The 17247-nt window shown below is 37.0% G+C and overlaps 2 protein-coding genes across 2 annotated transcripts; one reads left to right on the forward strand and one right to left on the reverse strand.

Annotated features, from left to right (window-relative positions):
* Positions 1-310: 310 nt before the first annotated feature.
* Positions 311-6630, forward strand: LOC108671854 (proteasome subunit beta type-1). The gene is made up of 5 exons (XM_018159449.2): positions 311-527; positions 3151-3340; positions 4197-4326; positions 5328-5482; positions 6427-6630. Exons 1-5 carry the CDS (start codon positions 445-447, stop codon positions 6562-6564), a joined length of 696 nt encoding a protein of 231 aa, XP_018014938.1. The 5' UTR covers positions 311-444; the 3' UTR covers positions 6565-6630.
* A 318-nt stretch (positions 6631-6948) lies between these two features.
* LOC108671855 (peptidyl-tRNA hydrolase 2, mitochondrial) lies at positions 6949-8482 on the reverse strand. Its single transcript, XM_018159450.2, has 3 exons — positions 8109-8482; positions 7685-7857; positions 6949-7378 (listed from the first exon to the last, which is right to left on the reverse strand). Exons 1-3 carry the CDS (start codon positions 8332-8334, stop codon positions 7232-7234), a joined length of 546 nt encoding a protein of 181 aa, XP_018014939.1. The 5' UTR covers positions 8335-8482; the 3' UTR covers positions 6949-7231.
* Positions 8483-17247: the final 8765 nt, after the last annotated feature.

Here is a 17247-nt window from a genome sequence, read left to right on the forward strand (position 1 = left end):
TTATTTGGCTTATCTTATCAAAAATCAGCCTTGTCGCTTCAACAGTAGTCGGTAAACTTAAAATTCAACATGTCGTTGTTTTACTGCCTAAACCTAAAATTATCTGTCAAAAATAAAAAGTGAAATCTCTATAGAAGAATTAGGACAGATCAACAATTTAAATGCCTATTTAAAAAAATACTAACATCCGCGGCCCAAAAAACTCAGAAATATAATACACAATTTTCATCAAAAATTCATTAAATTGGTTTAAATCAATTATGAAACAGCACCATGCATAAAGTTTTTCCGCCCTTAACATATAATTTTTCAGCATTCAGTAAACGGAAAAGTAGGATTCATCCTCTACACTCCGTCTCCGAACTCTCATTCCGCTTGTCATCTTTCGCTTTTGGCAGGCGGCAGTACGAAACTGTATTAGCGTTTTTATCTTCGCGCATCAAAATGTCGGCTGAAATGTTAGCAATGAGCGAATACGGCCGTGATCCTCGGAAGCATCATTTCAGCCCTTACGCTGACAATGGAGGGTATGTTTTGGCTTTGATATAGGCCTATGCTTGCTGAAGGTCTCGAAGTTGAAGGTGTCAGGTGTGTGTTGAGAAAAAGTTTAGGTAGCCTATTAGCTTTGAAGTTTGAAACTTTGATTACTTCACGATGAAGGCTTGGCATAGCCTAAGATTAAGGCATGAGTCAAGATTTGAACATGAATGAAAAATATCTATTTTTTTATCTTTGAGGCTATAGTATAGCTAGAGCTTTTTTTACCATTTTTGGAGCCACAAGATTATTTCTTGTTGGATTATTTTCTACATAAGGCCTACCTAATTATTGATAAAAGGGCCAAATTGAACCAGTACCTATATTTTAAACTCTCTCTAAATGTATTGCTTTTGGTTTTGAGCTGCAATATTTTTCAGTAAAATGTTTGCTTTTCCAATCTTAGAATTAATTCATTCTACCTAATTGAATTGAGAACCAACCATAGTACCTATAACCTATGTAATGTACCTATTCAATTAGCAATATTTTTTTCTGCTATTTTAGTGTTTAATCTTTTATAATAGGTTTCTGAAAGATATCTTGGAATCTTACATTTCATGCATTGGAATCTTGCATTTCTTCAACATAGTCTCAATTTCTTGAATAAATTGATTTTTCTGCTTACAGAGTACAGACTGGTACTAACACAGACACTAGCTCATAATGATAATGGCTAAGGGGCCAATTTGGGTAAAACTTCAGAGTAAGTGCATCCAAAAAAAGAGTGTTTTTTTTAATTATATGTTTTTTGGGAGGGTAAACCGTAAACGCGGTATATTCCGACACATTAAGGACGCATCAAGAAATGAAAAACTATAAAAAAAACGTATGCGCTACGTAAGTCTAGTCTGGAAAAGTCCTATTTTTGTCTGAAATATCGCGGCTCTAATATCATATAATTTCAGTAGGTATGAAATCTCGCGGCTCTAATATCATATAATTTCAGTAGGTATGAAATCTCGCGGCTCGAATGTCATAAATTTTTGTTTGATTAAAAAATGGCGGTTTGCACTTCGCAAACATGTCATTTCATAAAATTTTCAACTTCCGCAATCCGCATTGCTTTACCGTTTCCGCCAAAAATATCTTGCAGAAAAAAACATGAACATCCTAATGTAAACAAATAAACAAAACGTTTGTTGAAGATCGCGCATAGTTGCGGTCATGTCAAAGCGGTCAGACTGATTTATCTACACCCCCAAAAAACATATAATTAAAAGAAAAAAACACCATTTTTTTGGATGCACTTAATCTAAAGTAATACCCCAATTTGTAATATCAGGCAGAAGTTTGCTAAAATCTAGTCTATTAAAACTATCATTTTACTGGTTACTCCTGAAAACCACCATTTAAAATTGACTTTTTCTCATGTTTTACCAAAGAAATTGAGAAAAAAAAACAGAGAAACAGGTAGGATTAGCCAGATTCACATACTATGTGTCCAATTGGACACAAAGATTGGACACAAAGCCACCTGTGGCTTTGGCCCAATTTTCCAGTTAGGCTATTTTGAATTGGAATTTTGGGCTTCACTAGAAAATTGGGCAAAAGACACCTGTGAATTGGTCCCAGTGCAATTGCCCAAGAATCTGTCAAGTTTTACCTGTTTCTATTGCCTTTTTATATTTTCTGCTATAAAATATAAGTAAAATGGCTAATTTTTAGCTGTAATTTTCTAGAATTGCTCATGAAATAATAGTTTTTACCTGTAATTTTTAGGAAAATTCTATCCAATATTTATTATATTCATAGTTTTTCCCTACTGTTTACTATTGGCATTAGTAAATTTCTGCTTAAAGGCACAAGTGTAATAATTATTCTTGAAACCCTTGTTGATGCTCCTGATATAAATATCAATCAGCTCAAGCCTTACTACAGTAACAAACACTATCAGTGTGAGATTTTATTGGGTGCAGTTTTGGAGTTTGTGGGTTCTGAAGTTTTGTGTTCAATGCATTATTGTAGCTAGTATATATGCCATGAATACTGTCTGTTGCTCTTCAAATTAGTGTAAATCAGTTTTAAATCCATGATGACTGACTAAATATATCAACAATCTTTTGAAGTCAGATCAAGCAAAAAGTTCAATTCATTGCAAATACCGGGATTGCAAACTGCGGTATTGTAGATCTTGGATAGGCACAGTCTGTCAACCATTGCTGAAATATTTTGAATAGCCATGCTCCTACAGACCTACACTATTACTAATAGCCATGCTCCTAGTCCTCCTACACTGCTCTATTAAATACTTATTGATATTAGAAAAAAAAGGGGAAGAAAATTTTGAATAAACAGCCAAGTATACAGATCTTTGGTGGCAACATTCAACAAAATCTCATTCATTGCTTCTCATTGATGACATTATTACATACCTACAGTTTAAGCTCCTTACTTTTGTTTGCTTATGATTGTTCTGAATCGTGATTGTTCTTGAAATTTTGATGAAAACTTAGATACTATTTGCATGCTCTGCATCTAGTGGTGCAAATTTGCTTCAAACAAATCAAGTAGATTTTCTCTTGAAATCTATCAAAAAATTTTATTTCATGATTTATATTCATGCTTAATAAAATAAATGTGATTAGTTGTAAAACTTTTTTTATTGTGCAGAACCACCATTGCTATTGCTGGTGATGACTTTGTCATGGTTGGCAGTGACACCAGGCTGACAAATTATAGTGGCATTCTCAGCCGAAACCAGACAAAAGTTTTCCCCCTCACCGAGAAGACAATGATTGCCTCAACTGGCTGCTGGGCAGATGTTCTCTCCCTTTACAAGGATCTTCAAGCCAAGTTAACGGTGAGCAATTATAGTGTAAGGGGAGGCGTTCGGCCCTGGCAAGTTTAATATTTATATTAAAGAGGTAGATGGTACAGCTGTGGACAAGACTGGCATGTAAGGCTACTGAAACCACCTGGGCACAGCTTAGGGAAATATATTATGAAACACTGAAGCCAGCATACAACCAACAAAATGCTGACATCTGCAGTTAGTGCAGAATGAGATGGGGGTTAGTAGTGTTATGATGGTATGGAAGCAGCAAGTCACACTAGCAGGTGGAGCTTGCTCTATAAGAACACAGAAGAAATCTCATGAAATCACCAGGCCCTCAGTCCTTGTTGCAACTAGCAAATTGCAAGTCCTAATCACTAAAACACAAGAACCGGTTAACCAAGGTCACTAATACGGGCTGACATCACACAAGTTACAAATGGCAAACACAAATCCAGGCTCCTGAACAAGCATAACTGAGGATTCTTAATTCATCCACAAGATCTCATCCCAAAATTATTACCCGTACCAATTGAAATTTGTTTCACAAAACTTGGCTCTGATTATAATTTCTTCAGGTTTGTGGTAAATCAAGATTGAAGTTAATTACCTTTTTTGCATTTAAATAAAATTGTAAAAATCTTTTTTAATATCATGTTCATTTAAACTGATTCTATTATTTACATTTTTATGATAGGAATCATATCAAAATTTAATTTCTCCGCAATAATACTGTCTTCAAACAAATTATTGATCTAAATATGCTATTTGTTTGTTTGTGGAACCATTTTGTTGATATATCTGCTGATAAAATGGAATACAACAAATGAAAAGCGGAATAAATGATAACTCTCTGCCTGATATGATTTCTGCTTGTCCCCAGCTGTATTCCCAAGAACACCATGACGAGATGTCCACTCCCGCCATTGCTCAGCTGGTATCCACAGTGCTCTACTGGCGCAGGTTCTTCCCATACTACGTCTCCAACATGGTTATCGGGCTTGATGAAGATGGTAAATTTTTGAGTGTATTATTGTCACATGTAATTGTCTTCATTTAGTCCATATTTCCCTCGTACATATAAAGTTGGGTGCGTTCAGATTTTACCAATATATATTATCGGATTCCCTGACAGGGTCATTGGGCTTGATGGAGAATGTAAACTATCCAGAGCATATAAGTTGTAACAAGTAATCATTTTACTATAGTCCATATTTCCTTTGTGTGAAAAGTTGTCATTGGGCTTGATGAAGATGGTAGTAGGTAAACTATCAAGAGCGTATTAATCCCCTTAATATACCGGTAGTCTACATATATTTCCTTAGCTAGAAAAGCTCGGTCATTGGACTTGATGAAGAAGGTCAACTATTAAGAGCGTAAAAGTTTTCAGAATAAGTTATCTTAGTATAGATCATCTTCTCTTCACATGTAAAGTTGGGTACATTATGACTTTAATCAGTATATTATCAAAATTTTCAACCGTTTCGTAAGTCAGCAAATAGATTCATGTCTAACAAAGAGATTTATTTGTTATGTTCTTTTGAAATCCGTGAGTCATCAATGATCCCATTCCATTGATTTTGCTGACTAGAAATTTTATTGTTTATATGACACGAGATTTTGTGGTGAATCTGTTACAGCAGAGAAATTTAGACTCGTGCATCAAATGCATCATTATTTATACGTGGATAAAATATTTAATATAGGTATATTATTTTCAATATGAGGATACAAGTATTAAATTATAAGGATGTTAAATAAGGTACTCCGAGAGTATTTAATGTTTTTCCTTGTCGACTTAATTAACTTGAGGTAACTAAGATTTCTCTGGTACATTAGCACAAAATTTTTTATAATTGGAGTGTCACCTCATGTGCGAATTAGCGGCGTTGAATGACACAGATTGAGTGGTTGCATAACACTAGCGAGTGTAAGTAGAACACAATTTTACTATTAGTCAGCTTACGTATAAATTAGTGGTACTGAGTAACTAACAAGAGTGGTTGTATTACAGGATCAGGTGTGGTGTATCACTACGACCCTGTGGGCCACATGGAAAAGCTTCGTTTCAGTTCAGCTGGAGCATCAGTAGCACAGATACAACCTCTGCTTGATAATCAACTCGGTGCCCTCAACATGAAAGACGCCGTGCCTCCTAAGGTTACTAAGGCAAGTTTCCTGATGATATGAACAAACGTGTTTGTTCATGGTTCTAGTCCAGCATCAGAAACGTTCAGAGGTGACCGGCGGTCTCCTTGCCATCAGTCGTTTTTATCGTATTCTTAACTTCTGGGCAAATCTTGTTCTTATATCTTGACCCAATTACTTTCATTGAATAGAGGTTATCGTATGTATTTATCTTCTAAGCCAAACAAGTCAAGCACTAGTAAACTGTCACCTTAGCCCTGAGTTTCCGTGCTTTGGTAGCTGCTATTTGTCAATGGCTATGTATGTTAACCACAATAAGTGTACAGTTTGATCCCATCTATTTTTTTTTTCAATTGTAAAAATGTCAACCGTCTTGCATTTTAATTTGAAAAGTGCATTATTGTGAATGTATTGGTTTCTATTATGATAGTTTAGTTAAACCCTATTAACGATGCTCTCAAGAAATTAAATTTTAGTAATTAGCAAATGACATCGTTGGCACTGAAATGTTCATGTCGTTGAGGTATGGTTTTCTCAACATGGACACATTGTACTGCCATATTGAGCTACCACTAATGAATTAGACGTAATATTTATGTTACTCAACTCATTGGTTAAATCTATAGTATAATCTAAACGCGTCAATGAAAAATTCTCTTCTGATTCAAGTACTTCTGCGTAATACATGCATAATTTGCTTGGGGCTGTTCAGTAGCTACTCAGCTGCTGAAAGGTACTTCTTGGTACTTTTAATAATTTTTTTTTTTTTGCAGTTACCGAATGATTTCGATTGCAAATTGATCGACTGAAGAACTTCGGTTCTTATATAGGTTTTTTTCTTGTGCAGCTCATGCGTATACCAAAAATAGCTGCTTTATTTGTGAAGCTCGAGCGTATTACAATATTAGTAGAGCGGGGATGATGAGCTGCTGCTAAAAATTCCTAACCATATATCGTATGCTCAGGCTCTGGCGCACCAGTTGATGCATGACGCATTCATCTCGGCTGCAGAACGAGACGTCAAGACCGGCGACTCGTGCATCATCTACACCGTCACCAAAGACGGCGTCGCTGAAGAGCAGGTCAAGCTTAGGAGAGATTAGCTCGCACTCAACTCAACGCGTTACGCTCTGAGCGAAGTAATGTTGTTTACGTACATTTTTTAACAATGTCGTCTTTACATTTTCCTTCGTGTATGAGGATAATATGAATTTGGACGCGATGACCCCCGAAAATTGGGCCGATCATTTCGTGCGGGTCAGTAGCAACGTAACACTAGCCGTTATTGAAAAAAACTGCGTGCCATATGGAAGAATAAAATATCTTTAGTTTGCATATTTCCCTCCATTGCAAGATCATACTATCTCTTACCAAACATTCGACAGGCATCGTCTGAAAGTTTAATTTTCATTGGGATTGTGCTGACGTTGACCAGGGACTGGCAACGAGGATAAATGCTGGACATACGACAGGGAGATACATGAAGGTAACAAAAACACTTGTATTTACAGAAACTACCAAATGTCACACTGTGACTGAAGACGTCAGGGTTGTGGACAAGCAATTGGCTAGAAATATTACAACCTGGTCATGAATGCACGGAGCCCCTGTCGGCCCAGGTAGTATGCATGAAAGATGAGTGTTAATTACATTTTTTTATGTGACAAGCAGCATTGGGAAACAGAGTGAAGATACGTTACAATTGACAAAGAAATACTTTACTTGAAGACATTCGCTTCATGTTCAATGTATCATAAGGCAGATATAAGCTCATAGAAGTCGTAAGTGCCCAGTGACTTGATCAATGAGGAAAATCGGTGCAGGCCCTAAACCCATTACAGTCAAACTCCCTTCAGGAATCTCCGTGCGGCCTGCGTCATGCACCTTGTGCACTGGTATGTTCTTCTCACGCGCCATCTGCATAACAAATCTACATGTAAGAGACGCCACATGATTGGAATGAGGTATCAATTGCAGGAGCAGTTCGGTTGTTGTCAGGACACATGCAAAAAAACAAGAATGAGCATTCAAAGGCATATTAGTAAGAATATGGCAATTAGTAGTAACATAGAAGAATAGGTTGATAATCAAAGTAGGCAATTAATAAAATGGCATTCATTGAACATGAAATGTAGCATTTCAGATATCAAAATTGGATTAAATTGAAATAAGAATGAATAAACGATACAAAAAGAATGGGTATCCCATTATATTGTCACTCACTTGTTCCAGCTTCTTCATCACTTGAAGATTCTCTGCCCTGAGAACGACTTTAGCTTGTCCATTCAAATCCCAGGACGTAAGTAGCCCGCTTCCATAACGAACGGATTGGAGCGGTGAACGCATACGTTTGTAAGCCATCACACTTGCATGGCTACATTGGCTGGCAATCTTGCCTGAAAAAAATGCAATCATTTTAACATTTTATAACCAAGTCAATTTTAACTATAATGAAAACAAATTAGCTTGATGATTACTGTTAACACTTCAAAATTTTAATAATCTTAATATAATCTTAATAATGTCTTAATCATAAATTTTATTGAAAAAATTATCTAACAAATTTGTTTATTCAGCATATACATTTATTTCTTGTACTAGATGTATCAAGTGATAAGGATAACAAGTACTGGAATAGATTAGTCACCTTTGGACATATGAAGATCTGCATTGACAACAAGTGCAAGTTTTGTGTGTCCTGTGTAAACAGCACTGAATACTCTTCGCACTAAAGGGTAGAAATGTCGGCTAAACACATACCCAGATAACACACCAACAATTGATCCTCCTAAAAGACCAACATTATAAGGGTTATTGAAAACATTACTGGGGTTTGATGGCACCAATAGAGGTACTGCTGGATCATCACTCATCTTCAGTTATGTAATGTAGAATTTTACGTAAAAGAAAATGTGTTTATACTCAAACTAAGGAAACCAAAGAGTTTTTTTCAAATTCTTTTGATCAAGACTGATACTATAAAACATGGCATTCAGGTTTTTAGCACAAGAATGGATGATTTGGAATATAAGTTCACTAGTTGTTTGATTCCCTTCTTTTCTTATCTTCTTCAATACAAGTCTGGAACTCCTTCACAACGTCTTGACACTTCCTCCAATCCTTGTGTTCAGCCATGCACATCTGCAACAAAATCATAAAATCAGAATAAAAAAATTATAGAAGAGATAATTCCCTACCCAACTTCTTCCTATGTCTTTTCCATAGGAAGAAGTTATTTTACAGGCCACAATTAACTAACTTGGTTTAATAGAATCAAGGCCGATTCATGGTCAAAAGACAGAAGCTGTTTACCAGACATCAAAAATAGAGATCTATATACTTGACTAGAATCTAGATAATGTACTATAGCCATCAAATATAACCATAGGGCCTTGATAAAATTATTCAATGGATGTCAATGAGCAACCATAACACATACATAGTAGCTGGCAACCTGGCATTATATATAGGTATAATAAAACAATCTGTAAAGACACTGTGTCAGGCAAAACAAGTCTCAATCTACCTTCAAATAGTCTATGCCTCAAGTCATGCTAGGCTGTAATGTTTAATTGGTACTGGATTGGTAGTTTGTTCTATAGGTATATACCATTGTTCTACTATATGGTATATGTACTAAATCAATACATTTATATTATAACTACATCTATAAATAATAAATATTATCATATATAAATTGGGTAGCATCACTTAGAGCATAAATACTTAACCCTGAGCCTCAAGCCCTCAAATACTCTGAAAGCCCTTAAATGTCACCAAGATGGTAATCTTTCTGGAAGCAATATACAAGTGCCCACAACTCATTGGTGCTTACATTACAAGGGCTTAACACGTTGACTCCAAAGTGGTACATATGCGTACCACGAAATGTATTTCTCCAGGACTTAGTAGTACTGTAGTACATAATTCTGGTTGCCTAAAATCGGCCAAATCCGAGAACAAAAAAGGCTGATAACTCTACATGTACTAGTTTATTTGTAAGTTCCGTTTTAAAGGTTCCATTTATTTTCTTTTTGCAGTATTTAAAATTTAATTAGGAAGTACCCCTATCATAAATTTTAGCCAGCCAATGCAATTGAGAAAAACCATTTCATGGAATTTGCCCAGAAAAAATGACTGTCTGGCAACCCTGTTTAAAAACAGTACCAAAAAATGAGATAATAGTACAAGATGAAGCAATCATAGTCAACATGTTAAGGTGACATTCTTTCCCACAAATGCTTGTTGAAAAGAACTTGTTTTGTGTAATGAGTGATTTTAAAGATTTTTTTTTAAAATAGGCTATTTCCCTAATTTATATGTGTCGGGATTTAATCCTGACACCTATGTTCTGCTTAATTTATTTTTCTGCCTTGGGAAACAAGAAAAATTAATAAGAATGGCCCATGAAAAAAAATAGCAAAACGAAGAGGCCGGTTCTTGTGGGTGATTCCTTCCATGCCCATGATTTTCACATAATATTAACAATCAAATTAGAGTAAATGACACATCACAATTTTACAAATACACCTGTGACCTGCAATTTCCCATTACTAGGTATGAACTATGCAAGCATGGAAAGCATCTCCCTTTAGGGCCGTGACTAGAGCTTTCCTGCCATTTCCAGAATCATGAGATTCCCGCCAGATGAATTACCTCCTAGGCTCCTGTCTAATTGTTAACAAAAGTGCACTGTTGCACAATAGGGCCACAAGATTCTAAATGTATTAAAAATTTGTCATGCCAGAGCTGCAAGATTTAAGAAAAAAGTAGGAAAATTCCAATCCTGGAACTATAAATGATTGTATAAAAAACTAATTGTTTGGAAAATAGTGCATGATAGGCCTATTACAAATTCATTATTCAAGTGATCTCATACAAAATTAGAATTTATATACTCATAGAAGTGATCTAGGAGTATATTGTGAAATCATTTTAGACTAAATCATAGTTCTGCACAATAGGAAATTAGGAAAAATACCAATCTTTAACAAATCTTGCAGCCTGCACACGTCCTGCACTACCTGCAGGCTGCACTCGCTGTGCCGCAGACTGTCAGACGCTGCGACGCATGCTTTCAGTTTTTTATCTCTTTGCTCACATTAAGTTTAAAAGCTTTTAGATATTTCAATAATTTCATCTAATAGGAATCTTGATGATCTGAAAATGAGGTGACATTCTTTCCCACAAATGCTTGTTGAAAAGAACTTGTTTTGTGTAATGAGTGATTTTAAAGATTTTTTTTTAAAATAGGCTATTTCCCTAATTTATATGTGTCGGGATTTAATCCTGACACCTATGTTCTGCTTAATTTATTTTTCTGACTCGGGAAACAAGAAAAATTAATAAGAATGGCCCATGAAAAAAAATAGCAAAAAGAAGAGGCCGGTTCTTGTGGGTGATTCCTTCCATGCCCATGATTTTCACATAATATTAACAATCAAATTAGAGTAAATGACACATCACAATTTTACAAATACACCTGTGACCTGCAATTTCCCATTACTAGGTATGAACTATGCAAGCATGGAAAGCATCTCCCTTTAGGGCCGTGACTAGAGCTTTCCTGCCATTTCCAGAATCATGAGATTCCCGCCAGATGAATTACCTCCTAGGCTCCTGTCTAATTGTTAACAAAAGTGCACTGTTGCACAATAGGGCCACAAGATTCTAAATGTATTAAAAATTTGTCATGCCAGAGCTGCAAGATTTAAGAAACAAGTAGGAAAATTCCAATCCTGGAACTATAAATGATTGTATAAAAAACTAATTGTTTGGAAAATAGTGCATGATAGGCCTATTACAAATTCATTATTCAAGTGATCTCATACAAAATTAGAATTTATATACTCATAGAAGTGATCTAGGAGTATATTGTGAAATCATTTTAGACTAAATCATAGTTCTGCACAATAGGAAATTAGGAAAAATACCAATCTTTAACAAATCTTGCAGCCTGCACACGTCCTGCACTACCTGCAGGCTGCACTCGCTGTGCCGCAGACTGTCAGACGCTGCGACGCATGCTTTCAGTTTTTTATCTCTTTGCTCACATTAAGTTTAAAAGCTTTTAGATATTTCAATAATTTCATCTAATAGGAATCTTGATGATCTGAAAATGAAAATTTAAAATAAATTAGAAAACTATATTTGAAGTACTGTACAGAAAGTAGAACTTTTCAGTAGGCTATGTTTCTGCATTGTTGTTTGGTGATGGTGACAATAGTCAATAGAACTGGGCAGGGCAGCAGTGGGCAGCTGGCATAGAAAATTTTTTAATATACATTCTCAAAAACAATTTGGGGCACATACCCAAGTAGGCTACCTACCTACTTATATTATACAACAGTGAACACCAGAAGGCAGAAGGAACTTGAAGCCTGTAGGTGAAGGTCAACAAATAGGCCTACTTCTCTTGTTCGCCACTTTGCCTGGGAGGCTGGGAACGCAGCTTATGCTTTATGCATGAACATAAATTTGAGATACTTCTAATGAAACTAAAAAAACTGTATTATTACCTGAATTGAATAATGTTTTTCTAAGCAGCCAGCTTTTTTCAGCATTCGTTCAACGGGATCATCATCTTCATTACTGGTAGTGGAAGCCGGTTTGATTGTCCTATCATGGGCTGACATTACCATTTAGCCTACCAAGTAATATTAATGATAGGCTATATATCATAACTTTGATATGCAAATGAAACAGTTAAATGATGATTTCTTATGAAGTTCGAAGGTTCAAGGTTGCAAGGAAGCAACGACCTCAACGCCCGACGGCCCGATGACTTCCAACGAGGTTTCTATCTTGCGTTCTTGCCTACCGGTGAACCGAATCCGCAATCTTCATTGTCAACGGTCTGTAGATTCCAAAACTACGGAAAACTGGCGGATCCTCTTTTTTGTGGGGTCGCCTGCCGAAGACCACCACTGCCCTGGATGTAATGGACCATCATGATTCCTGCCTTCCGGAACGTAGCCTTAAAAAAGTGAAATGAGATCACAATTGATATAAGCGACCTGCGATCGGAAAACTTTGATTTGCTTGCGTCATTGCTTAAACACTTCAAGCCGTCCGTATCTAGGCCGGAGGTCGAACCAGCCCTCGGTCGAACGGCCACTCGTCGAAGGACGATAAATTTTGGAACAGAACTATGTTATCTGAAACCTAACCTCAGACGCGGTGAACGTGAAATTCCGTAATTTAACGATGCCCGGAAGTCATATTCGGTCCGCGGCCTGGTGGTGCACGGCAGGTTGTGGTCAAGGCCGGAAGAGGACGAAGCCGAGTGGTGCACGGCTGATTGGTGTATGTCCGGAGATATCCAAGGCGTTCGATTCAGGGCTTATTGTTGCACAAAATTGGTGGTGCACGGCTGCGCTCCCTTTTTTACAACACTTCTCTTTAACTTCACTTCTTGTTTGATTTGTGATCAACATTGTGAACGGCTATGTAAATCATGAGTTCGAATTATGCTTAATAATCAAGATGTAAACAATTCAAACATTACTTAGGAACTCATTTCAATCTAACGGAGCTTATGATCAGTTCATTCTTAGTGTGACAACCTAACGATTAATAGTTAATTGGACCACCGAACGAGACTTTTACGAGCCTTTACAAAATATTTAGTTTTGACTCAATCGACAATTCTACGGACCCGCCTGCGAACTCGCAAGCGGACTCGCGCAACGGGGACACTCATAATTCCTTCCATACATAATGGATCTGTATGAATTTTGGAATGTGAGTATTAATTATCGATACGCTGCCGCAGGAATTATTACAGTTTTTACATGAATTATTTGTAATTAAAACCAATAAACGTATTTTTTAAGCAACTGGGGCACTCATAATTCCTTTAATACTTAACGGATCTGTATGAATTTGGAATGTGAGTATTAATTATCGATACGCTGCCGCAGGAATTATTACAGATTTCTACATGACTTTTTTTAATTAAAACCAATAAACGTATTTTTTAAGCAACAGGGACACTCATAATTCCTTCAATACTTAACGGATCTGCTCGAATTTTGGAATGTGAGTATTAATTATCGATACGATGCCGCAGGAATTATTACAGATTTTTACATGAATTATTCCCTAACCTAACCTAACCCAACCTAACCTAACGTGATAATAATAAGTCATGTAAAAATCTGTAATAATTCCTGCGGCAGCGTATCGATAATTAATACTCACATTCCAAAATTCATACAGATTCGTTAAGTATTGAAGGAATTATGAGTGGCCCAGTTGCGCGAGTCCGCAGAATTGTCGATTGAGTTAAGTTTTGGCTTCCCCTTTATTAAATCAGAGGATGATTTATATTATTTATATAGAAACAAATTAATTTGTGCTTTCTTCCGAAATAATGATTTTCCAATAAATTTTTAATGAATTATGCAGAGTTGCACGTAACAATATAGAGACCGCAAAATGCTGTGGGTGTTCTGCGATGTTAAGAATCGGCGACAGGCCTATACGGCCTACTAAACGCTGAAACCGCTATTATTATAATACAAATCGATCACGACCTCTATTTGATTTAATCATTTCTACTCAAAACAGTAGATAATGCAATACGCTAAGGAAAGGCAAGTAAAAATAGATCGCAGAACGAAAGACTACCAGGCTACCCTCATGACACTATGACCTTGAAAATGAGGCCCTCCCGACACTTTTCAGATAGCAACGTCCCAAAGACGAACGCGCCTGGCAACACCGATTTAGCGTGAAACAGACCAACCGGCACCACTGGCATCAGCTAAACACATCCTTATCTCTCGCTTATCTCTTGAAAAGTAATTTCTGATACCTGCGTTTTCCATTATGCCGTAACCGAAGATATTGTTTTGTTGAATGGTGTTTAAGTGAGACTTATTTCGCATGATTATTAGGTATATGTATACCTGAATAGGTCATCCAATGTGTTTTCTTCTTGAATAGACGCTCTAAATCTCTTATCCTATTATTTAAAAATATCCAATACATTTACATTGCTGAATCTATGAGTAGAATTATTATAGAATAGAAGTGTCGGCAGTCGGGACTGAAGAAATAGGCCCATGGCCTGTTGCCGATTCTTGCACTTTTCGTGACTTGATTGTTGATTCACAAGGGATCCAGCCTTTTGAACCCGATCTTTCCATAACTGACGATCGATAGCGATAGCTGCTGGACTTTTTACCTGGTCCATAAGGTGCTAGGCATTGCAAGACTGAACATATGCTCCCGCACAGCTTCATCCAGTCTGTTCTTGAAGGCGTTCAAACTCGGAACGTCAACGATGGCATCAGGGAGGCTGTTCCACATGTCGCGATGTCGGTGACTCGAAACGAGAAGAAATTTTGTCGCATGGATGTGTTACAACGCAGTTTTTTAGTTTATATCAGTAGCCCCTGGGGTTGGTTCTTGTTTCATATTCTACTAATCCTTCTGGGACCTTGTATAAACTGTGGGTATACTTCAATAAGGTCACTACGCAGACGTCGATAACAGAGGCTTGGTTGCTTCATAATCTCAGGTTACTTTATTATTTGAACTTGTTAAAGGTTAATGTGAAATAGAGTAACTTCTGCAGGCGACATTTCATGGGGTACTTTTTGAATGAACCTATTTCATTCATCATTTGCCGATTTATTTTTCAAGCTATGTAGCAAGTACGCTAGGTTGACCTTGATCTTGAGCCAGGAACTGGTTTGCTGGTTCTCAAATCTAATCACGCGGCGGCACTAGCCTGATGTATGGTTATCCTCAGCAACATCTGTCTGACCGAGTTAAGTTAATACAGTTAAGTAGTGTCGGCGGATAAATTAATTAGTACAGTTATTGGTGTTGGAGAATAGGCCTAATATGGCCTGTTTTCTTTATAAGATAAGTTTCTTCATAATCGTTAGATTGCATTGGGGTTTCATTTATTATTCTTCAGAATAACAGAAAATATAAAATTACTTTATGTTTTCAGCTGCAGTGATTTTGCTAGGAATGTCGAAATCACCTGACCGGATGAAGGATTACTTCCTGACCGGAAGGATCTTAAACCATTGCCTATATTTTTATAGTACATGAGAATAAAACAATTTGTGTACCTCTACTTTTATCTTTAGATTTATCTTTTCCATTTGATGCACATTAATATGCTCATAGCGAGGCCAACACAGAAGAGAATGTATAGCTCCCGTCGCCCACTTGAGGCCCAGAAAACAAGTTCTGGGAGCCATGATCGTAGCCCACACACTTATAACTGCAAGCGACGGTGTTGCATGCATCCAGAAGTGCATTTCACTGGCCCTGAAGTTGGCTGGGTATAATAAACTAAAGCTTTATTTATTCAACATGGTCGCCGAACAAGTTGGTCTTGAGCTCATAAATGAACACATGTTATCGGGGTTATCTGTTGGTGTTCATAATAATCCTATCGCATATTCATTTCTGTCGCATTATTTGTGGCAAACGTCACAAATAATGGCGTTTGCTTCGTGGTTCCATCTTGTAGCAACTGTGTGAATATAACGGTATCAAATACTTCTAAGTATTATAGTACTTATCTAACATTTGGAGGAACACTGCAACCTCAACACAACCTTTCCCTCCGCTCACATAAATCCGAACATTTGATGTAACGTGAGTGCAGAAATCTACCACCGGGTTTTACTTCCTTCCTCTAGGTTCACTTAGTTCTAGCTGTCAGCGCTCATAAATTCCATGACAGAATCGGAATTAATTCAATAGTTTATTAATATACTTTTCGTGTATCGGGTTCACGCTTCTTCGAGCAGGAATCATATCGCCATTTTCTTGTTAAGTATGCTCAAAATATTTAAATGTTCTTCAGGTATTTATTTTCCACGATAAAAAGTATATTCGTTTGCCCTAACATTACTCTACTCGATTTTGAATTTTTTTCCACCAGTTTACGCCTGAAGGTGAAGGTCTCATAGCATCAGGTCGGCTCTGCAATGAATCTTTGGCCGAGAGCAAAGGCGAAGGCAACAACGATGCCAAAATCTCGTTCAAGAGCGTGACCACACAAGCTTGCGCAGAACTCCGTAAAAAAACGTCGCATAAATGACGTATTTACAAAGGATTTACAGTTATTTTGCTGATATAAAATGACTGAAATGTGAAACATTGTGACAACCTGGAGNTAATCTAATTAGTATCCAGAAGTGTGAAATATTTAAAAGCCTTCTAGACCTGTCTCTTATACACATCTAGATGTGTATAAGAGACAGCATTTACATTGCTGAATCTATGAGTAGAATTATCATAGAATAGAAGTGTCGGCAGTCGGCACTGAAGAAATAGGCCCATGGCCTGTTGCCGATTCTTGCACTTTTCGTGACTTGATTGTTGATTCTCAAGGGATCCAGCCTTTTGAACCCGATCTTCAATAAGCTCGCTACGCAGACGTCGATAACAGAGGCTTGGTTGCTTCATAATCTCAGGTTACTTTATTATTTGAACTTGTTAAAGGTTAATGTGGAATAGAGTAACTTCTGCAGGCGACATTTCAAGGGGTACTTTTTGAATGAACCTATTTCATTCATCATTTGCCGATTTATTTTTCAAGCTATGTAGCAAGTACGCTAGGTTGACCTTGATCTTGAGCCAGGAACTGGTTTGCTGGTTCTCAAATCTGGACACGCGGCGGCACTAGCCTGATGTATGGTTATCCTCAGCAACATCTGTCTGACCGAGTTAAGTTAATACAGTTAAGTAGTGTCGGCGGATAAATTAATTAGTACAGTTATTGGTGTTGGAGAATAGGCCTAATATGGCCT

Source organism: Hyalella azteca, unplaced genomic scaffold, assembly GCF_000764305.2.
Source record: "Hyalella azteca isolate HAZT.00-mixed unplaced genomic scaffold, Hazt_2.0.2 contig2126, whole genome shotgun sequence".
Lineage (NCBI taxonomy): Eukaryota > Metazoa > Arthropoda > Malacostraca > Amphipoda > Hyalellidae > Hyalella > Hyalella azteca.